The following is a 23,088-nucleotide window of genomic DNA, read 5'->3' as shown; positions in this document are numbered from 1 at the left end:
TAATTCAAAATAACTCTATTTACACTTCTTTTTTTTAAAGCGGTGCGTCATCTGTGGAGGTTGAAAGAAGAAACATTTTTGGCAAAATTAGGATTAGAAAGTATGGTTTTCAAATGCATAGTAAAAGAAAAATCCTCAGAAAAATACAAATTGGATCGAACAGACGCCTGAAAAAGCTACTGACACAAACATAAAGTATTTGTACTTTGCTACTTTCCTCTAATCATGTCTTGAAATGTTCCTTTGAAACCCTAAACCTTTCATGAAACCAAAAGTTGTAGTTTGAAACTCTTACCCGTTACTTAAAACATTTTTAAGTGCATAACTACTTTTAGCCCACCCTCTATATGATCAGGATTTGTGTTCTGCTGTTGCAAAACGTTTTTAATCATATTATTGCATCAACTACGTTTTAGTAGGTCACAGAAATCGAGATGCCTTGGTGGAGGTTTGTGCTTCTTGTTTATGTTTCTGGCATGTGCAACTAAAGACACAGAGGTGGTCTTATTTTGTAGCGTGGGCTGTACCAACAGACATGTCTATTTTGGCTTGAGCCCTCCCAGTCTAATATTCTTGCACACTCTTTAAAATAATAATACTATTCCTGCGTTGACAGTGAGGGAGAAAGAGAGTGAGAGTGCTTTCTTTCTTTCGCTGACTCCTGGTGGTTTGTAGTACCATTATTCACCACAAGGTTGTGCGCGCCAGCAGTAAAAATGCCCTCATACCCTGTCACTGCCGCCTGTGCTTTATTTTCCCCGCAGCACTGCTTATTAGTGGTGAATGGATAAATTACGTACATCTGTAAGATATTAGCACGAATTTGCGAAATGTTCATTCTGTTGGTGGTATACTCTGTGAATCCCCAAAGCCACAGTGCGCAGTAAAACACGCAAACAGCAATATATAGTACTTAAATTGTTTACTCACTACATTCGTATCGCTTTGTATGGTAATAACTAACGTGTTTGTGATTTATATGCATGCGCATATTTTATTGTTATGTATTTAGTTTACTAATCGTCAATACTTCATCGGGTAATGTTTCTAGCATCACTATGTGATCATACAGGCAGCGTGGATAATGAAACTCCAACACAAAGTGTGCGTGCGCGCGTGTGTGTGTGGGCGCGGCCAAGTTCGCGTGGCCCTTAAATACGGCGCAGTCTCTCTTTTGACGCTTTCGCTCCGCATTACACACGCAAGTACCACCAAGAAGTCGGAACCTGGCGGAATAAACAGACACAAACTCACCAGGAAAAAACAAACAAAAAACAAACAAAGAAGGATTATTTATTATTTTTTTCTTACAAAAACCTTTTTTCTTAAAAAAAAAAAATCTACTTCAACAAGTCTTGGCATCATGAGGATTTGGAGTGTTGTGCTTTTGCTGCTTCACGCACTTGGTAAGATTACGCGTTGAATAACTTGTAATTCTTTTTGTTATGAATGCCTCGATCTGCGTGAGCCCGTATCGCATTATAAAAAGCCACAAGTCACGATGGGGCCATCAAATGACTTGTAAACCTGCTAACCTTTTTTCCGCCGACCATTTTCCCGATGCCAGGACGAGCCCGAAGCTAATGGTGGCGCGTCTCGCTATTTCAGAGCGTGCTTTTATGTAACTGGATCCGTTTATTTTTAACTTATATTCTTGCCTGACATTCGTCTGCTCACAACTCTTGAATGCGGAGGTTGCGATTACGGGTAAACATTTTATTGAATAGCTAAAGAAACACACGTATATGAATCTAATGTTTATGTTAAAAGTACCTCAGGGTCATGTCATGGGCAATGTCAATTCCGCTCCAGTGTGCCCTTGAGCAATGTAGTAGTAAAGCTTGAGTCAAGTCCAACACACCTTTCAAATCCTCATGAGCATGTTTCAACTTGTCCACAGAGACCCGCCCACCCACATTGGCACCCTCCTCACTTGCACCCCAATGCCTGCAATCCTAATCTATGCGCTTCCTAACCTCTTCCTTCTTATTTTTCTTTTTGTCCAGTGGCATCCAGACTGGTGTGCGGTGCGGCGGTGGACCGGTATGACAGCGGCAGGCAGCGGCACACGGCTGTCATCAACTTCCAAGACGCCAGCAAAGACGGAAGGCCGGACGAAGAGGGCAGAGGAGGCGCAACGGTCGCAACATCGCAGGAAGATGAAAACGAGGAGTATGACGATGAATATTACGACGACGGGGATGAATATGAGGACAGCACATCCGGGGATGATGAAGTGGAAATGCCAAGAGGTGAGGTCTTGAGAATCATCGCAGATGATATCACACTTGTATTAGATGTGTTGACAATGTGTGCGTTTTATTTAGCTGCCATGTCGAGCAACCCCCGAGACCCCTCTGCCATCCTGGAGGCGGAAAGCACAGAAGGACAGAGAAGGCGAGGAAAGGGAAGGAAGAAGGGGAAAGGGAAAGGAAAGAAGAGGAATCCTTGCCTTAGGAAGTATAAAGATTTCTGCATCCACGGCACCTGTCAGTACCTGAGGGACATTCGACTTCCCTCCTGTGTGTGAGTACGACATCCACGTTTTTGATCCTTTCTTTCTGTAGGATTGCAAAATTGCAGGAATTTTCGAATTTGGAAACTTTCCATGGGAATTAATGGGAAATTTGGAGAACATTTAAGCAGTAATACATTTAATAATCATGCATATATTTGTGGAGACTGGGGTGAAGTTGCGTTTTAAAATTTTTTAAATGTGCAAAATTTCACAAGTTACTTCACGTTAAAGATTAAATAGCTCTTAATATGAAAAGAAAAATGCACTGAGCTGTCACCAATGTCTTTCAAATGTAATCATGCCATCTAGTGGCAAAAAAATGACCTCAACACAAATCAATATCGCACCGTTTTTTTTTTACAGTACAATACATCTTTTGAATTTGAACTCCATTTTATGAATTATTATGAAATTACTGTATCAGTTTAACAGTTTTTCCACTTTTGTGTTAACAGGATTATGGAACTTCGAAAAAAATATTTTATTTAGAACAGATCGTGAGTTAACTACTGAAGTCATGTTATTAATTACGATAAAAAAATGTAATCGCCTGACACCCATATAAATATTTTAACATAATAATAATAATAATGATGATGATGACTAAAAGAACCAGAGGGATAGACACCGTGCTGACTTTTTGTGAAACTTCCTCGGACTTAACTGGAATTTTTCCACCGCAGTAACGAATGGACTTTTCCATCCATGTGCAGGTGCCACCCGAGTTATTCCGGGGAAAGGTGTGAGTTCTTCACCCTGCCCGTGGAGAGACCTCAGGAGGGCTACAACCGCACCACGGCTCTGGCCGTGGTGGCCGTGGTGCTCTCGTCCATCTGCCTCACCATCATCGGCCTTTTACTCATGCTCAGGTGCGTCCGATGGCCGCGCGAACGCACGCAATTCCACATACATGCGCACACTTGAGCTGTGTAGGGAATTTGAAAGGATGATATGTGTAACAATTAGGCATAAATAGTGGTTTAAGCCCCGTTTTCTTGATTGATTCCAGGTTTCACAAGCGGGGAGCGTATGATGTAGAGAATGAGGAGAAGGTCAAATTAGGGTTAGCATCTAACCACTGAAGAGACAAAGAAGGGTGAGTATAATCTCAGTTAAATAGTATGATAAGATCATTTAGTGGTTTTCTATTTTTTTTTAATTGTTCACAGAGGAAGACAAATTCGACTACATTTGAAAAGTATCAGTTACCACTTAGTGCTCCCTGCAATTAACAAGAAGACAACTCAGGATGTAGTTGTTGACTCCATCTTGTGTGTGAAATGTATCAGGGAACCCTGATTTAGCAAATCATTTGTGGGTACAATAGTCTGTCACTATAAGCCAATCTAAGAAGGAGCCAGATGGGTGCATTAGTCTAGTGGAGGGATGGGCAACTTTAGTGAGGGAGGGAGCCACAATTTTTCATCAACCACGTATTGCTTAACCAGATGAATTGATTTATGACAAAAATGCTATTTTAAATAAGTACGTACTGGCCTGCAACAAGAGAAAATCTGCATATAATTTACGCCCATTGAAATGCATTGGGAAAATTAGGCCCAAAAATATTTTTAAAAATGCTGATAAAAAAAAATCCATGATATACAGTGGTTGACCCCCCCCCCCCCCCCCCAAAAAAAACCCCCAAAACAATTGTGGGGGAAAAATAAAAAATAAAAATGGAAAGATATAGGCAGGTCTGCCGGTGCCAAATCATGAGCATATGGGGACCCAATGTAGTAGAGGGAACAAAAATAAATAAATAAAAAATAAATAAATAATTGAACCACAAATGAGGAGGAGGTGGGAGAGTGGAAAAAAATTGGAGTAACTGTACAGCCCCAAATAATTTGACCAACAAATTCTACTAGACTCATTCACCCATCTGGCTCCTTCTTAGGTTTGTATACAGTACAAAAATAAACATCATATTCTTAAACTCAAATGCCAAAAAAGTTTCACCAGCCTTGGTTTATATTTTCCTCCGAGATACCCAAATGGACTAGATAGTGTAGTAAAGAGCAGCTCATATCTCACACTGACGCACATTTCCTTCCACGTTATTGTACAAATTGCAACGCTTATCTCATTGTTTGCTGTCTTTTCTCCTCTCGTGTTAGGCAAAGGAGCGGAGATACTACCTCAAAATAGAAAGAGAAGCGACCCACGGAAGGAGGTCCGAGCGAAACGTAAAGGAACACAGACGGATGAAGAAGGGAAACGGGGGGTGTCCGCTTCACCCCTTGCTGGATGTTCACGTGAAAAAAACAAAACAAAATGGACAGCTCAGCGTATTCCTGCAGGCCTCAGGAGAAGGCGGCCACATCGGAAAGTGGAATATTGGACGAGCTGGTGGATGGACTGGAATGGAAGTGTGGCAGGCACTTGGTAATGACAAGAAGTAGTAGTAGTAGAAGAAGAAGAAGGAACATTTGCTGCTTCCTGACTGTGTGAAGAGAAGTTTCAGACTGAACTGAATCCGATTCAACATCAACTAAGAGAGAGCTCAATCTGGAATTATATTATAAAAAACAAACAAAAAAAAACAGGCAGCCTTTTGTATTTCCCGCACAAGTGCATTATTATTATTATTTTTTTCTGTACAGTAAACTGTATATTTATACTTTTTAATTTATTTATTTAAGCTAACTGTATTTATGTAGATGTTAACCTCCTTCAACAGTTCAAAATGGATGTTACAGTTGTTTTTATATTCCTTATTGGATATTATTTATTGAAGAAAAAGTACGATGCTTGCGGCTCCTGGACACAACAAGAATTACAAAAAAATAAACACATTTTGATTGAATTTTGGCACTCAGAACATGATCAGTAGCACTGTGATTTTTTTTAAAGGTCTTTTTGTTTTCTTTACTGATTACCGTTTTTCACTGAAAACAAACAATTTTGGACACATGAGACAGTTGAGGGTTCATAGTTGCCCTTTCTCTGTGTTGTCTGCGTCGAAATGGTAATGAAACTTTCAAATGGGAATCCAATATAACATTTGGGGCCTGGAGCCAAAGCACTGTTGAAAGATTTTTGATGTCAATCTCTTGTTTTTGTCCTCGTCTTACCATCATTTAAAGAGAAACACTTACAGTAACTATCAAGCAATAAAATGTGAATTCAAGTGTTCAACGCTTTCAAAAATTGCAGTTCTGAAGTGATTTTTTTTTTAAATGTGATTTAATTAAATAAAAGATCAGAATTCTTAACTCCTGCGTGTTGCATCTTCATTTACTCGGGAGTGTACAAACTCAAACAATCACCACATTGTGTTTCAATCATCAGTTAAATAAGGTCAACGTTTTTTTTTAGCTCCTGGTTTCGCCTGCGGAGTTTGGTAACACGCTATTGTAATATTTTTAAACGTCTCGTCTGGGACATGATGAATAATGCCAGCCTGTTCTGTCGGCTCAGGCCTAAGTTGTAATAATAGTAAACATAATATTTTCATTTCCTCTTCTGACGCGGGAGCCACCTGTTTTGAACTGGAGCACCTGCATCCTGCACTCTCCTGAAAGAAGAACAAAAGTTGTGTTTTAGGAGGAATGGAGTTTTTGGAGCCTTTGAATATGACAAGAATACGATTAAAACCTGTAGGAAATTATTATAATAAATAGGTCGTTTTTATCAAAGCTTCTGCGTCAGTTTGTTTGTTGACTGTCCAAATAAGTTTGACAGTGAAGCCACTATCCATGGGAATAGGGACCGTTCACAAATAGCAAATTTCTGCATATAATTAACATTCGTTATAAATGCATTGAAATAAAAACAAAACAATAATAATAATGTCATTTTTTAAAATAAAAAAATTAATAAATCAGTGAATGTATACAGCTTAAGGACCTAGGGTCAAAATGACCCAAAAGTACAGTGGAAAAAAAAATCATGAAACATGAAGTGATAAAAAAAAAAAAATCATGTTACATTCAATACTGTTTTCGGGTCATTTTGACCCGAGGCATGTTTAATTATCTCCAGCATTAGAAACGGGAAAAATATCCACAAATATGTGGATATCTCATGATTAAATCCAATTCAATGAGGATATTTAATTAGTTATTTTCATTAAAGGGGGGAGTCAAATCAAAAATCTCAGGTAACAATCACAGCTCACCTGTTTTCTGGGTTTGGTCATGTGATGTTCGCAAGCTGAGCCCTTAGGCACTGTGATGGCATTTTCAGTCAACAGCAAGAGATAAATAAAAACAAGAAAATTGGGATGCTTAAGTCATATTCCAAACACAATATTATAATAGTGGGGCTGTATAGAACATACTGTATAAGGAAACATTTTGACTTGACTGCTTTTCACAATTCATAATGAATCGGTTTTTAATATACAAATGTGTAAAATGAGCAATTTTCACTGATTTCACTTATGAAACACTTTCATCTATTGTTATTTTATTTTATTTTATTATATTTTATTTTATTTATAATAATAATAATAATAATAATAATAACAATAATTTATTATATTGTTACTTATTATTTATTAAATGGGTCAATTTGACTCAAGCATAACAGGAGGATTAATGCAGATTTTTGTGTCCCTCGATTTATGACAATGTGGCAGTGTTTCGTTAATGCTGTGTCAACATGGCGTGAAAAAAAAACCCCATATGATGTAATTCATTAATGTATCTCAATTTTCACCGTGTATGTGAAATACAGTGCAGACATCATCCTTATCATCATCATGACAGATCAATGAGACACTTTACAGCCCTGTGAACGCATTCGACAGATGTACAATGTGGCGGACACAGCAGGTTCCAGCGGCACACTTGTAAGTGTTACTCATACGGCCTAACCCAACAGATGTCACGTTCAAAGACGCAACAGCAGCAGCGAGAACATCTGAGACCTCGACCGCCCCTGGATGCCACAGGGGTTCACAGAAAACCCGCATGCAGTAAATAGTCGCAGGATGCAACAATGCTGTCATGTATGTGCGCCACACGCGGCTTTAATGAGGTTGGCGGATACCCTAAAGACCCAGCTGGGCTCAAAGGCAAGTCGAAAGTGAGTCACCCATTGAAGTTGCCTCCTACACGGAAGTTGTTATACAGGCCTGTGTGTGTTTCGGTGCGTGTGTGTGTTGGCTTTCCGTGCTGGTGAGGGTTAACCCAACTTTTATATGTTAAAACCCACAGCACTTCCTTAGAAAAGCGCAGGGAAGATGTATGTTTAAGGGTTTCATTTCCTTACTCATAATTCTGTCTGTCACATTTAACATAGTAATATGGTGCCTCCGTGAGTTCAAATGCTTTGACAGTGATTCCCCGTTTATCATTTTGGGGGGTACCATTCAGAACCACACAATAGGTGAAATTCTGAAATTAAAAATAGTTTTACCATTGTTTTTGTTTTTTTTGTTTTCTTGCCAAAAATGTATTTGAACGTATTCCAAGATTGTTATTTGCGATCATTCAAACTGTTTGTAAATGCCCGGTGAACCGTTTGCAACCTTTAAAGAACCCTGGCAAACCCTGGCGAGAAATCAACGTTCGCTAGCTTTGCAAAACGCTCACCCCTGAATGGGATACGGATTTAACACATTCAGGCTTGTTAAAATGAAATTCTTAAAATTTTCCTTAATTTTCACCTATAGAAATGGGACACTATTGTATAACTTCACTTTATCACGACTCCCTCATTCTTAGTGCTAGCTTCAAGCTATTTCTCACTTCCTGTTTGAGTTGACTTAAAACTGATACATAAAATAAAAGAAAATTAATCATTATATACTTAAACACCAACATTTTCAATCATATTGTATATAAATGTCTTCGAGGTCCCCTAGCCTAATGCTAACATCTAATGCCAAACGCTACAGACATGCTAAAGGAAATTAGCATCGCTTTTTTTGGGTAATTATAAACATTTAACACACATAGAGCAGCAACACATAAAAACAGGGAACAGCAGAAGGTAGTATTACAAAAAATCTAAAATCTGACTCGCATTAATATTATTATTATTATTATTATTATTTTAATTAGCTCAGGAATTTTCTTAGGTTTGAAATGTTCAGTAAGTAAACATTCGGCAACAGGGTTGAAAATCCAAACCACATCACAAATTTCAGAGTATCATCTACAAACCCAATATCAAATATCAACATTTCATATTCTGCTTTCAAATGCTACTACAAAAGACTGTGTGGCAGATGTTCATCTTCAAACACTTAATGACTCAAGCTAAGAAATTGGTATTCGTCACAGGTACCATGAATGGAAATGTATACACATTTGCGATTGCACATACGTGTATGTTTGACAGGGGATAGCCACTTACAACATAATCCCGTCCCTTCAATGTCAAGTAGCAAAGACACAAAAATAGTGCCGTGGCGTCATGCTCACATAGCTGCTATTCCCGGGATGATGGGCACCCAGGAGACGGAATGCTGGGAGAAGAACGTTCGCTGTGTTCTGTTTCTTAAGCAAAGGGTGTGCAACGCTGAATAAAGGATTACATTTACAAGAGACACTGTTAAACTGTCAAGCAATACACGGAATGTCCCCGAAGTCCAACAATTGAATTCAGCATAACCCTTAAACAGATGACATCATATGTATTATTAGTATTTATTTTTTATTAATATTTTAATATTCCCCTGTGGATTGCGAACGAGATACCTAGCATAGTTCTAGTGTCGCAATAGCACCGCTGTGCCATCATTGTTTTGGCCCAAGATCGTCATTGTCTGTACAGAGAGGTTAATTCATCGTCTGCAGATGGACTAAATACAAACAAGTGTTTAATATGCCCTTCGTGACTCCAATAGCACCTTTTTTTTTTATCAGGGCTTGAGACAGCACTGACTTAGCTAGCTAGCCCCCCCGGAAGCTAACATAACGTATAGCACTTTGTATTTCCAGTTGGGGTTTCCATTCAGCAGTCTGTACAGACTGAGAGTTTAATTCATCATCTATAGATGGACTAAATACAAACAAGTGTTTATTATGCTCTTCCTGACTCCAATAGTACCTTATTTTTTTTTATTATCAGGGCTTGAGACAGCACTGGCTTAGCTAGCTAGCCCCCCCCGGAAGCTAACGTAACGTACAGCACCTTGTGTTTTCAGTTGGGGTTTCCATTCAGCAAGTGAAATGGAAACTTGTGAAAACTTTGCTTTCATAGTATTCTTCGGGTCAACTATACTTGAGTAGTCAGCGGCTGGACTTGATTCAATCATAGCGAGGATGGCGAGTTTGTTGTGGAAAGGTGTTTCCTGCCCTGCTGAGAAGCAACAATGGGTGCTTTCCATGGAAGTGCGTACGCCGACAGTTGGAAACGCAATCATTTTCTCGCCGCGCCTCATCAACAGGGGCTGATGTCGTTAGATGCTTGAATTTTGACTTTACCGTAAGGGCGTGTGTTTGTTTCCATGTGCAGCTGCCGCTGCTGTCAAAGCGAAGCCTCAGTCGGCCGCCCGGGACTTGACGGATGGGGTGGTGACAACATGGCTGCCGTTGGGGCATGGCAAAAGGGAGCGGATGGATAGGAGTGAGGACACTGAAGGCATGGAGGGTGACAAAGCTGCAGAGGACTGAGGGAGAGATAAGGTCTGTAGTAGCGTGACAGGGGGGGGGGGGTGAAGATAGTGGCAACATCCTGTCACTTCCTGTTCACTACCTGCTTTGGTCTTTATTCCTGTCCCGCATATATCCCAAATACTCCCTGCTCCATTTCCTCATCCTGCCTCCTTTTACTTCCACTTCCTGTATGTTTTGCCACAAACGGATACATGCATTAAGTAATGAAAGCGCGCGCTTAATTGGTTTTGAGGATATTTACAGACTGGCCAACTTCCTCCAAGTGTTATATGAACAAATAAAGTGATTAATTTGACCAGCTACGCAGTAAGGGACACCTGCACTCTGTCTATTACGACCCCAAAACAGTACAAGAACATTTTAAATACACCCCATTGTAGCATACAAATACATGTGTTTTATAATTTGGTGTTAATATGTAACACGAAACATGTTAGCATTTTTCATTTCAAACAGAAATTTGAATTTGATCGCCACGTGTACGATGTTAAGATGGCCGCTTGGAAACCGCCTTCCACTACCGATCGTGCCCGACCACCCATCCAGTTGAGCAGCAGTCAGGGGAGTGCTTTTAAAAATGAAGATTTAATAAAGATGATAATAATAATAACAAAACATTCAATGAATTGATTTCTAAAATGAGGGTTTGATGCATGCTTTTATGATGACACCACCACATACTGTAACAGCGGAGCGCAGAATCTGTCTGCCTGCGCTTCAATCAAACCGGCGCCACAATTTAGACCTGCTTGTAGTTGTTGTAAGGTCTAATTTAAGAGAATAAGGTTTTGTCTACTTTCTGTCAACCAATTATCAGGTGTGTCAAGGACGCGTAATAGAAAACAAGCAGTAAATTAGACTTGCCCAAGCACGAAAATAAATATGTGCCACTTTTTACACGAAGCGCATGCGCGACTATCCACAAAAATAGAGTTTTTAATGTTTCTGCTATCTTCATTAGGTCTCTAGCACACATGCATAATGCAATGTAATGTTTATTCTTAGATATTTGATTTGTGCATTGTGTACTCATGTTCAATATTACGCTACATCAAATCAAACTGTTTTCAAAGGTGAACTAGTATAATACTACAGGGTGACACACAAAAAACGGAACTTTTTAACAATCCAATAAAACCAAGAGTGATGGAAGAAAAAACGTTTTCTTCATAGTAATTGAAACCTTAAAACATCCCATTCACAATAAAAAAAAAGTGGGGTTTCCATCCATCCATTTTTATTAGAATTTTCAAGAAATGTAAAAATAAAACTGAATGGAAATGTCAGAAATTCAAAAAAGGGTCCAAAATTTGCCCCCAAAAGTTTTTATGCTTGGAGGGGGTGGATTTTGAAGTATATAGAGAAAAAAAAGAAAATTTTGGCTATGGAAACAAGTTTTGCCAATAAACGCTGACAAGACCGGATACACGTCGCACATTTTGACCGAATATTACGTCACACGTACATTTGTAGTCACAAAGCAATGGCGGCTGATAAAGTAAAGTATGTTTGGGGGCACGACGAAACAGAAATATTTTTGGAATTAATTAAATAAGCGAATATTAATGCAATTTTAGATGGAAAACAGCAAAGAAACGCTACGGTTTATCAAGATTTACAAAAGAAAACTCATACGACGTCATCGCATAGCGCAGTCGCTTCCTGTTTTTCTTCTTCTTTTAAATTACTGGTGATCACATCTCTATGGTGTATACCGCCACCTACAGCGGCGGAGTCCCCTCTCAATATTCGCAAAAAAAGAACGGAAGGAAACGGGCATGCCGTTTTGCGCATTTTCACAAAATTCGCTTAACATTTTCGACACATTTGGATGGAAACGTGACTAGTGGAATCCCAGCTAACCCGTCTGAGATGTTGCAGTGGTAAATGAGGAATCTCAACAGCAGATTTCAATAGATTCGCACAGGAGGACGTCATCTACAGGACGTTATTAAAAACAAAAACAATTCCAACATTGTTACTTAAATGGCATGTTTTAAGTTTTCAATTACTATGAATAAAATATTTTTCTTCCATTACTCTTGGTTTTGTTGAATTGTTAAAAAGTTCAATTTTTTTGTGTCACCTTGTACTACTACGACTACTAATTATTTTTATTGTTTTTATTGTCGTTGTTAGACTAACAATTTTAAATATAATTTGGCAAACGGTCAGCATACAAATGGAAATCAATATTGGGCCTAAAATTGAACCTTGCGGTACACCACAGGCAAGGTAAAGAAGATGAGAGTAAAACCAACCTACTTCAGAAGCGCCCTATTTTTCTTGCTGTTTATTTATGCCACATCTCTTTTTTTGCAAATTCATATGTGACGACTCATCGCAGTCATCACGATTTGTTTGCGAGCACCTCCGTACATGGGTCGTCGCTGAGTCCACCGCAACTCATCAAATGCGACTACGTAAACTTTATCATTGGCGCGGTGTCATTGTGTTGTCGGCGAAAGCCATTCAGCTTCTGGTTCTGCCCCCTGATGTCAGCAGGGTCCTGACTGAGTAGAGGGATGCCAGCAGATTCCCCAATGCTGATGTCACCCTGCTGGACAGACACTTGCTATGTATCAGACTATTAAATTCTCACTGAGCTCTATTTAGGCCCACAGGAGGCTGACGGCGGCATCGCATTACTTACTGGACATGAGCAGTTGGGTGAGAGAGAGAGAGAGAGAGAGAGAGAGAAATACGTGCATACCCATATAGTGTACATGTGCGCGCACACACAAAGGCACAGACAAACAGACAGGAAGGAAGGCTGTGACTGGATGCTTGACTCATCTGTTTTCTCTGCCTTTTCAAAGCGGGCCCCGTGGCTCTGTAAAGTGAAAAAAAAAAAACTCCTCCCACATCCGTCCAGTGTTTGTTTGCAGAAGCAGGAAAACGATTGGTGGTTTTTACGGATCAAGCGGACGCGTGCTGGTCAGTTGAGGTGGCCGCCGCTGCCGCAGCTTATTACAAAGGAGGCGGATGGATGTCAGAGTAGCCGGCAGAAGGCTCTGGTTACCAAATGAGTGGGCTGTAGACATTCTTTTTCACTGTCTTCCCTCTGTGGTCGACTGCTGTACATACCAAAGGAGAAAAAAAAATTAAAAAAAACCCACCTTACCCGGCCCGAGATTGCTAAATATTTTAAACCATGACTGCTCCAGTTTGATCCTGAAAGAGGTTTTTGGAGTGGAATAATTTCACTCATGCAGAACCCTCAGTATTACCTACTGCAGGTCATATCATGTTTAGAATATATTTTAATGGCTTTCCACAACCACATTTGTCAATTAAAATGGTTAGGAATGTAGAAATGAGACTCAAGGATGAAATATGTACATAAGAGTCTTATGTACATATTTCGTCCTTGCGCTCGATTATGATAAGACATCTTCCATACCATGATATGGATCCCTGAGCATTTAAATAATAGCCATTGTAATATTTGCTGCATTAATAATAATATAAAATAATAATTTCCCCCCTAAAATTGGCGAAATAAAAATTCATTAATTAAAAAACATTTATCTAGTTGATTTTATTATTATTTTGGTTAGTTGATTTATTTAAAAATAATGACATAAATATAAGTAACTGTTTTCATGTAAAAGATGTGACTGCATCAACGGCAAACAAATTGTTGCATTTGAAAATAGATCCTAGTCTGTCTGTTTTAAAAATTCAAATCTGGCCCCTGGTTCCTTAGTGCATTACTCAGCAGCCTTCACTTTATCATTCGTAACTCTCACCCAAATGCAGGCAGCCCATTAAAAGGACGTTAGCTGTGATATTTCCTTGTCATGTGGGATTCAAACTGGATTTTTCCAGGGAAACTTGGACATTTTTGCACTGTGGGTGGTCTGAGGTAAACGTTCCGGAGATCACCAATCATCATGATTCATTGCCAACCAGTGAAATGCGGTCCTAACCAAAATGTTGGCCTCAATGGTTGACTTCTTAACCATAAGGCCGTCAATATTTATAGGCCGTGACCAGCGTGTGGACGTTCCCGCTGAGCTCCAAGTCCAAGAACATGTAAAGACAATTAAGAGGTGACCTTCCTTCTTTTAAAGTGATATATTTTCATTCTCTTGCTGTCAACACATTATCAGTGGATGACATCACACGAGGCTGCCCGCAGCCTCTCGGTGGGGTCTGTGACTTCAGCACCACTTTCCCCTTTTTCGCTTCTACAGCTCTGTGTCTTCCTCTAGCGAGAGTGGGAGCTGGCCTGAGAGTTGGAATGCCGAGGGAGAGCTCAGCAGCTGAAGGAGAGGAAGGCAAGCACCCGCGAGGGGGATTTTTTTTTTTTCACCCCCCCCTTTAGATGAGATCATGGGTGATGGCTTCTCAGAGCAAGAGGCAAAGCTCGTGGCAGCTAAGACGCGCCCCTGGCTTCCCTCCTGCTGCCTCATACACACAAATACACACTTGTCACAGATGACATCCACTTTTCATCTCTGCCCATTACGCCATTATGGAAAGCTGCTTGGGTATTTACTTGATATCCTGCACCAGTTTAAAGGTCCATGTACGAGTACACTCTAATCCTCACGATACACTCTCAAAACAGTTGGGTCAAAAATAGATCGACTCACGACTTGGGTCAATTTGACCCATTTCTGAGTTCTTTGCACAAACAAGCCCCTCGCCCCTTAAAAAAAAGGTCATTTTCACCCAACCAAACCACACCCCCCTCCACCACCCCAAAGGGTTGTTTTGTATAAAATAATTAAATAAATCAATACAATTGGGTCGTTTTGTACAAACAACCAAACTAATCAAATTGGCCTATTTTTGTACAAAAACAAACAAACAAAAACGGGAGAATGCCAATTACCCACGGACACTCTTAAAAACGCTGGGTAAAAAATAATCAAATTTTGGTCCAAAATCAGACCAACCCCCTGATTGGGTCAATTTGACCCAGCTTTTTTGGGTAGTAACCCAAAGTTGTTGGTCAAAATAACCCAATTCTGGTCAAAAATTGGACCGCTACTTACTCGAGTGAACTCACTCTAAAAATAGCTGGGTTAAAAGTAACCCAATTTGGGTTAAAATTGGACTGATCCACCACCTGTGTCAATTTGACCCAACTCTCTAGGTAAAAACAACCCTCAGAAATTGGGTTGTTTTGTACAAAACAGCCCAAAATAACCCAATTTTATGGGGGTTTGTGCAAAACAACACAGAAAGTTGGGTCAAATTGACTCAAGTAGCATGTCGGTCCTATTTTTGACCAGAATTGGGTTATTTTTGACCAAGCAGTTTATAAGGGTGTAGTGGATTGGTCCATTAGTGACCCAACTTGGGTTATTTCTGACCCAACAGTTAAGTTAAAAATTGCCCAATTTGGGCCAAACATTTAATGATCTGCTATTTGGGTCACTTTGACCCAACTGTCTGTGTTGTTTTGCACAAAACCCCGTACAAATGGCTTATTTTTGGGCTGTTTTGTACAAAATTACCCAATTTATGGGGGTTGTTTTATGCCTAGAAAGTTGGGTCAAATTGACCCAGGTAGTGGATCAGTCTATTTTTAACCCAAATTGGGTTCTTTTTGACTCAACTCTTTTTCGAGTGTACATTTTAATTCACTCGAGATCGACTAGGACAACTTCAGCATACTACTATTTTACTTGTGAGGCAATAGTGTACGCTAGTTGACATTTGCACACTAATATAATTGTTTTGATAGCCTTGATAGCTTCTTTGTTCTCATTAGTAAGCCACATTTCCCCAGCGCAGCATGCTGTGTCTTCATCAACACACCATGCAGCAGTCAAGCCCCAAAGGGACACTTCAAGCCCATTACCAGCTGAGAGATGGAAACGATTAGTAGCACTCTACAATTAGCGTAGTCAGCACTCCCAGTTGATTTGATCGCAATATTGTCTCATATCGAGGAGTGATATCAGATTCTTGGTTCCGGCATTGTTGAGTCCCGCTGAGCAGCAACTGTCGAGACGGCAGGATGATGATGCTTATTATTGTGATTACTCAGCCTCTTTTCCTCCCGACGAATGAGTCACGGAGACCGACGCTTTGTGGCTTTGTGCCTCGGTGTGAAAAATATCTCTCCTTCTCCACGCGTGGATTTCGGGAATGCCACATCGTGTGGAGGTTTTGTTGGGGCACAATGGGGCCCCCCAGATGAATGTTGCACATCCGTGTGGGTGCAGTTGTTGTTTTTATGGGCCCTCTGATCTTGTCCCTGTGAGCTGGATTAGAGTAGTCACCCTTATATGCCCAACCCATATATTGCACGGCCATAGAGTGCGGCAGTTGCTGCATGTGTATCAACGTATAAGGTAGACCAAGTCTGTATTCAATTCAATCCATTTTATATGACATCATTCTACGTGACGCTGCATATCCGAAATATGTCACTTAAGAGCAAAAAGTGAGAATTGTGTCACTTGCCCTTTTCACACTTCTCCTAATTTTCTTGGTGTTCGACAAAGTCCCAGTGTACGCTTGCCCATATTTGGAAGTCCCTGCCTAATAGCCAAACAGAAAGTAACAGGGAGGCTTTTTCTTCTGATTGGTCTATTACTGTTAGCACTCTAAAATTACTCCGCCAGTCTGTCTCCCTTTGGATGGGCCACATCGGCGGTGCCGCTCTCGGATAGAAAATTTCGAACAAGGTGGTCGCACGTTGCATCGCAGTCCTACCATCACATACACAATGAATGGGTTTGTCGACGGTTAACTGTGCGTTGCTAAGTGCAGTGTGAAAAGGCCTTAAGGGTGCTTTGTCACTATTATTCTATTTTGTATTCAATTCACTTCATTCCTTACTATGTGACATTTGGGATGGATATACTAAAAAAAATTTTTTATATACCTGTGCTAAAACATTTCTGTAACTGACTGTTATTGATTTGTTCTCACCTCCTAATCATTCTTTATTTTTATTTTTATTTTTTTATTTTGTATGTGGGTGAGTATGTGTATGTGCGTATTCATTAGTTCACCAAAAACCTATGAAAAAATCCCATACCGTTCACCTAAACCGAACACCGCCGTCAGGAGACCCGAGGAAGGACCAAAGGAAAGAAAGGAAAGTGAAATCCAGCACCGACCAGACACCACCCACCGGGCCATCAACCAGAGTTCTTCACCAACCCCAGAAACATCTAAATTCCAACAAATCAGGGAGACCTCAAGAGACCAAAGGAGAGACTGAGGAAAGGAAGGAAGGTCAGACGAAGCAGAGTGAGATCCACAGACACCAGCCTCCGCCGATTCAATGACCTGAGGAAGAAGCAGATTGTGTCTGAGTTTCAATAGATACTGGTGTGGTGGATCTGGCATGCATGAAAATCTCCACCAAAGAGGGGAGCCGTCGACCCCCGCCAGGACAGAGCAAGCGCAACCTCCTAATCATTCTGATGACGTAGGTACAGGTGGCATGTCAACAAGGCGGACCATTTTAACAGACAAGTCTTTTGTTTAGCATGCTTGCAGTTAACATCCACATGGATGCTCAATATTTGCTGCCTTGCTTTGTTTACATGTGTGATAACAGCTGCACGGTCTTGTTTTTACCCTGAGAAGATAAGTTGCTCGAATCATGTTTTTACAGTGCACTCCGCTATTTGCTGCTGTGTTTTTTTCTCCATTATGTTTGTATTTGTGCTGCTTTATTTGCTCATCACTAACTAGTGGTCCATACAGCAAACCTTTCTGTTTACATTCTGGTGCTTAAGAGAATAGAGCAACGTCATGTGGTTTCTTGTGACGCATTTTGTTACCCTTGGAAATTTTACCCTTAGAAACATGAAACAAACCAGAGAGGGTGGGGTGGGGGGGTTTGGATTGGGGGGTTGGGCAAAGCCATCAGCAACCACAGGTGGGAAAGTACAAGGGTCTGAGCTTGAATCACAATCATGCATTATGCCTTGAAAGGCCTCAACATATCTTGTGAGATTCAGCTCACAAAGTATCTTAGCAAATCTTGAAATGGGCAACTTGAATTTGAAAAACAACAATGGCAGCAGCAGCGTAATATTTTTTGTGTAACAGTAGCAAAGCAGTGACCACGTCAAAGCTCAAGATGCCTTTGGAAGGAAACGGAAGGAAAAAAGCCAGGAAGTCACACAGCAGATCAAAAAAAAAAAAAGGCGGGGGGGCAATAAACCCAAACACCTGCTTGGCTCCAAGTAGAGTGGAAGGTCTTGAGTGGGGAGCCACATGTGTCTGAAAACCACCACTTTTTTTGGCCACTGAATGCATGGTTTTGGAACCTCAGTGGAAGAAGTGGAAGAACCTAGCGGTGGAAACCAGACAGTGTCTCAACTAATTCATGAGTCACGTCAAGGCTAAAACAAGCACGTGCGCCAAAATATACTTTTATGAATGGGTGATGCTTGAGCTGTTAATTTTCTCCGATAAGTCGGAGTTCCCTGAGAGCATTATTGGACGATTTTTGGATTGCTATGCTAAAGCTAATACCATCTGACTTTTTGTGAAATTGCCCGGCGGAACATTTTGCAGTGAATCCTCCTTCTGGAATGCCGTCACTCGGTCCCCACCTGTTTTGAGTTTTTCTTTTGGTCTTTTGTTTGTGAATGTCTAACACGCACGCAGCTGAGGAGCTTCCCCATCAGGCTGCCATGTTTTCAAGACAGTTGTGTGATTGTTTGAAGCTGCAGGTGCGTTTGCAACTCTGGGACTTCCCTCCCCGCTAATTACAGGCTTCCAACTGACATGTTTATTGGCCATTGCAAATTCCAAAGCTGCTCAATCACTCCCCCTCACACAACTCCCACAATGTTTGGCTTTGTTGGCTTCTGGGTGTAATTTTAGGATGAACCTGAAATGCACTACAACCTTTACAGGTGAACTGATGTCGACCTCCTGTAAACGTTTGTGACATGTCCAACTTGTGGCAAAATTGGCAACAGGTGTTTGTGCCGTGAAAGGACGTCAATGTCTACTGTTTTTGCCATCCAGTGACGAACCCTTAGAGAAACGCAGGTTGTACACAAAGTACGGAAACACAGATCGTCAAATTAAGTTCACCAAAGCCCAAAATCCAAAACTTGTCATCATTATCTCAGGTTCCAGGGCTGAGAGCTTCACGGAAAAAAGAAAACTGAGGCCAACAGAAGCCAGAGAAAGAAAGGAAATGAGCTGTAAAACCAAGTGTGACCAACCACAACATCCTCCTATTGCTTATTAATGGCCTCCATTGCTCGCCATTTCTTTGACCGGCAAATAGGCGCTCCCTACCTCCGCCTCCTCATCCACCAACAAAGACCCTCATATCAAACGGATCTGCAAACCAACAGGAAACGACATCACCACATCACAGCCTTTTGTTTGAGAGGTTCGATTTACCGCGGACTTAGTTCAAAACCCTGCCGGGCTCTGAACAATGTATGGTGTAGAGAGAGCGGGCACTAGCAGCGATCCAGGGTTCAAATTCCTGCTACTCTTGTATGTGAAAAGTTTCGTGAACTTGTGTTGGATCCTTTTTTTTTTTTTTTTTTATGTCTGCTATACTAACATTAGCTAATGGAGGACAGTTTTAATTTTAACAGCTATTTTAAAATTCAGTTCGTTTTAGTCCAATTTCAATCACACTTGTTAGTTTTTATCATAGTTAGTCAATCATCCCATTTTTATTTAGCCACCTTACAGTCGACTATAAATCGAGCATTTTAGTCTTTTGTTTAGTCCAAGAAAACATAATTTTATTCATCTAGTGTTAGTCAACAAAAACTGTCAACATTAAGTCAGGACAATCATTTTACCCGTTTACATTTTTTTTTTTTGTCAGCAGCTAATATTGAACATTTTCATCGATTCTAAAACTACCTCACATAAAATGTTCTCATCTTTTTTAATTTAAAACAGCTTCACACACAATTACAGTACAGTGGAACCTCAGAGTTCGAACGTCTCGGAACTCATACAAATCGGACTTTGTCCCCCCAAAAATTGTTTGACCTCATTCTCGGAGTTTGAACGCCTAAATACACTAACTCAGCACTGAACTAAAGCATGCATGAACACAGTATATTTCAACCACACACCATAACAAAAAGTCTAAGGTATTTTTTATTGTTTAAATTACTGTACATGTTTTTTTTTTTACATAAATAGAAATTAAAATAGTAATTTTCAGTTTTTTGAGCTTGGGAACAGATCAATTGCATTTACATTATTCCCTATGGGAATTTTTTTTTCCGAGTTTGAACAATTCGGACTTTGAACACTTCACTGGAACGAATTGTGTTCAAACTCCGAGGGTACCACTGTATATCAATAAGTGGCTATTATGACTCCACGCTACAAGCTAGTAAGTTAGCCAGCATAAACAACCACCACCAAACTTTTTGTTCATTTAAACAGCGAGGTTTTACAAAATCATAATTTCCGTCTCATCTTTGTTCATCAACTAAAATGTCCATAGATTTTTTAGTCCAGTCTTTATTAAGTGAAGAGCACAGAGATACCAAATGCAAAGCCTTAGCGAGAGAAAAAAGTCACAGCGATAAAACAGTATAGATCAAGTCACCTATCTAATGATGTGTGCCAAAGAGACCTAAATCGAACCTATGCGTTTGTGCGCGTGTTGAGAGTGAGCGTGCGGGACCTCATTCTACCACCATAAAAAAAAAGCAAAGCAGATAGTAAACTAGCGGTAGTGCATCCGGTACAACTTGAGTAACGGTCGACCATTCAATCGAAGGGCATCCTGTGGAGTGCCAGCCTGCGCCAACCATCGCTATAGTTACCAAAAGTAATGCCAAGTAGGGAAAACAACATCATAAAAGAAAATTGCTGTTGTGTTTCACAGTCATTATTGGACTGTATAGCAGTGTGGGTGGGAGTAATTGAAGGCAGATGTTTCGCTCTTTGGAGACTGAAAGAAATGTTTTGTGTGCCTTGCAGTTGACAGTGAGGATGAGGTTACAACTTTCCTTGTCCACGTTAGTCAGTCCTCCTCAAGGAGATCGCGGCACATTATTTCCAACTGTGCCTTACAATCTCCCTTATACAGTGTGTGACTAATTTGCTGCGTTGGTATTTTTCCCAGTGATAAATGTGTGAGCGGTTCATCGTGAGCGCGCTATAAAATTTTCACAAGACAGCAAACATTTGTCAAATATTATCGATTGATTTAAGGAGCGGGGCAGTGAAGGCGTTGTCTCAGTGAGGACATCATGTGCGGTTGAACCAATTTGAAAATGACGGTTAAAGCTTTAATGCAAATGTACAGTTCCGGATTAAAGGATTTCGGCGCAAATAAATAATAATTAATGTGGATATAAAAAGACGACACGCCCCTGACGAAATGCCAGAAATTTGTGACATACAAAAAAAAAATCAATCCAAGATTTTTAATATGGACCTGTACAACTCGAGTGAAAAGAAATATTTTCAATAGAGGAAATGAAACTAAATAACTGAGAGTCTGCTCAGAATTAACTAAGACAGTCATCATCAAGTGGAGAAAATATGGCACAACAAAGACATTGCTAAGAACTGGACGTCCCTCCAAAATGGATCAAACGACACAAAAAAAATTAACAAAAAAACGGGTCAGCGAGGCAAACAATGAAGGCGCCGCAGAAATGTCTGGTAAGTACTCGACGTTTAGTACGAGTGACCACAATTTCCGAGGCTATGGTGATGAGACAGTATCCTACAAAGAAAAATATCCCAGACCAGATACATATTGCAAATATCCCCAAAAGCACGTTTGAAATATGTGGTCTGACGAGACCAAGGTTGAACTTTTTGACTATCATTTCTAAAGGAACGTTTGCCGTTGACACAGTCAGATAAGTCGACCACAAAATGTTGTCACGACATCCACACATATCTTCCAATTCATCCGATTATTTGATTAATCACTGGAATAATTGATAGGACAGCCGTGACAGTGACAATAGACCTATTGTTGCATGCAACATGACCAGAATCATCAACTAAAAATCCCAATTGGCATTTCTTATCTCCCTTATGCCCCGCCTACACTCGCCCTGCCACTTTATGTCCTCTTTCTCATACTTTTCCATTCTCTTATCTCCATGTCAGGGTCAGCCTGGTTAAAAAAAAAAAGAAAAAAAAAAAAAAAGAAAACCTCCATTGTGTCTATTTCTGTCATATTCAACAACGCTGTCTTCCATTCACTTCTTCCTGCTGCATTCTGTAATCTAAACTTAACACATTGTTGTGTATTGCCTGCAAGCTAGTGCGAGTGGGTGGAGCCTTAAAGCCGTGGATGAGTTCTTCTTTCTTGCTGATTACTGCAAGGCACAAGCGACACGAAAGGAAATATACTGCAGGCACACACGCACGGACGTGCGCACACGTACACTGACACACTGCTGACCTTACCAAGGAAAGGCCAGTCTTGCGTAAACACAGATTGTTGTTTCTTTTGTGTTTTTCCTGGACTCTCTCCTTCGCCAGCATAGTGTTTTCTTCCATGCGTCTTTCAATGGTGCCACTTTTAGACCAGTGGGTGTTTGCTGCCTTAAGTAACAGCAAACATTGCTAAAAATATGACATTTCATGTAACCACAACCTAAAATATAAACGAACTGGTTAGAGATATGATATGGAGGGATGAAAAAATATATATATATACTTCCTCTGACATTACTATAAATACTAACCAATTTTACAGGTTCATTGACTCAAATCAGTCGCCATTTTTAGGACTTAGGACTTGTAAGGCTAAAGCATATTTCATTTTCAATGTTTTGACAAATCACAGCTCAGCTTGCGAATGTCACATGACAAAACTCAGAAAACAGGTGAGCCATGATTGGTCGTTACCTGAGCCCAGTCGACAGTATGTGGCAAAATGGCCGCCCCCTGAGATGGATAAAAACAGGTGGATTTTGCTGAATGCTGAGTCACTCGGTCAATTTTTTTTTTTAAAAGAATGTTAATTTATTTGGCAATTGACGATTTACATCATTAAATCTTATGTTATGTTATATTAAGACTTTTGCGAGATAGATGTAA

The 23,088-nt window shown here is 40.2% G+C and overlaps 1 protein-coding gene and 1 long non-coding RNA gene across 3 annotated transcripts in view; one reads left to right on the top strand and one right to left on the bottom strand.

Annotated features, from left to right (window-relative positions):
• The first annotated feature begins 1,187 nt into the window (after window positions 1–1,187).
• Window positions 1,188–5,736, top strand: hbegfa (heparin-binding EGF-like growth factor a). Of its 2 annotated transcripts, XM_086084046.1 has the most exons (6): window positions 1,188–1,406; window positions 2,007–2,252; window positions 2,328–2,526; window positions 3,232–3,387; window positions 3,528–3,614; window positions 4,639–5,736. In XM_086084046.1, the coding sequence occupies exons 1-5, from the start codon at window positions 1,364–1,366 to the stop codon at window positions 3,598–3,600; spliced, it is 717 nt and encodes a 238-aa protein (XP_085940172.1). In that variant the 5' UTR covers window positions 1,188–1,363; the 3' UTR covers window positions 3,601–3,614; window positions 4,639–5,736. The 2 variants fall into 2 exon arrangements, with proteins under 2 accessions (XP_085940172.1, XP_085940173.1); XM_086084047.1 differs by lacking the exon at window positions 3,528–3,614.
• A 7,292-nt stretch (window positions 5,737–13,028) lies between these two features.
• LOC147168663 (uncharacterized) overlaps window positions 13,029–23,088 on the bottom strand; it is a 47,399-nt gene continuing 37,339 nt past the window's right edge. The window contains exon 3 of the long non-coding RNA XR_015096033.1: window positions 13,029–13,169. This is a non-coding gene — a long non-coding RNA (uncharacterized LOC147168663). The remainder of the gene's footprint in view (window positions 13,170–23,088) is intronic.

The sequence above is a fragment of the Leptonotus elevatus genome, chromosome 9, assembly GCF_054856555.1.
Source record: "Leptonotus elevatus isolate MCC_2025b chromosome 9, RoL_Lele_1.0, whole genome shotgun sequence".
Classification (NCBI taxonomy): domain Eukaryota; kingdom Metazoa; phylum Chordata; class Actinopteri; order Syngnathiformes; family Syngnathidae; genus Leptonotus; species Leptonotus elevatus.
This window is presented reverse-complemented; position numbering and strand designations above follow the sequence as displayed.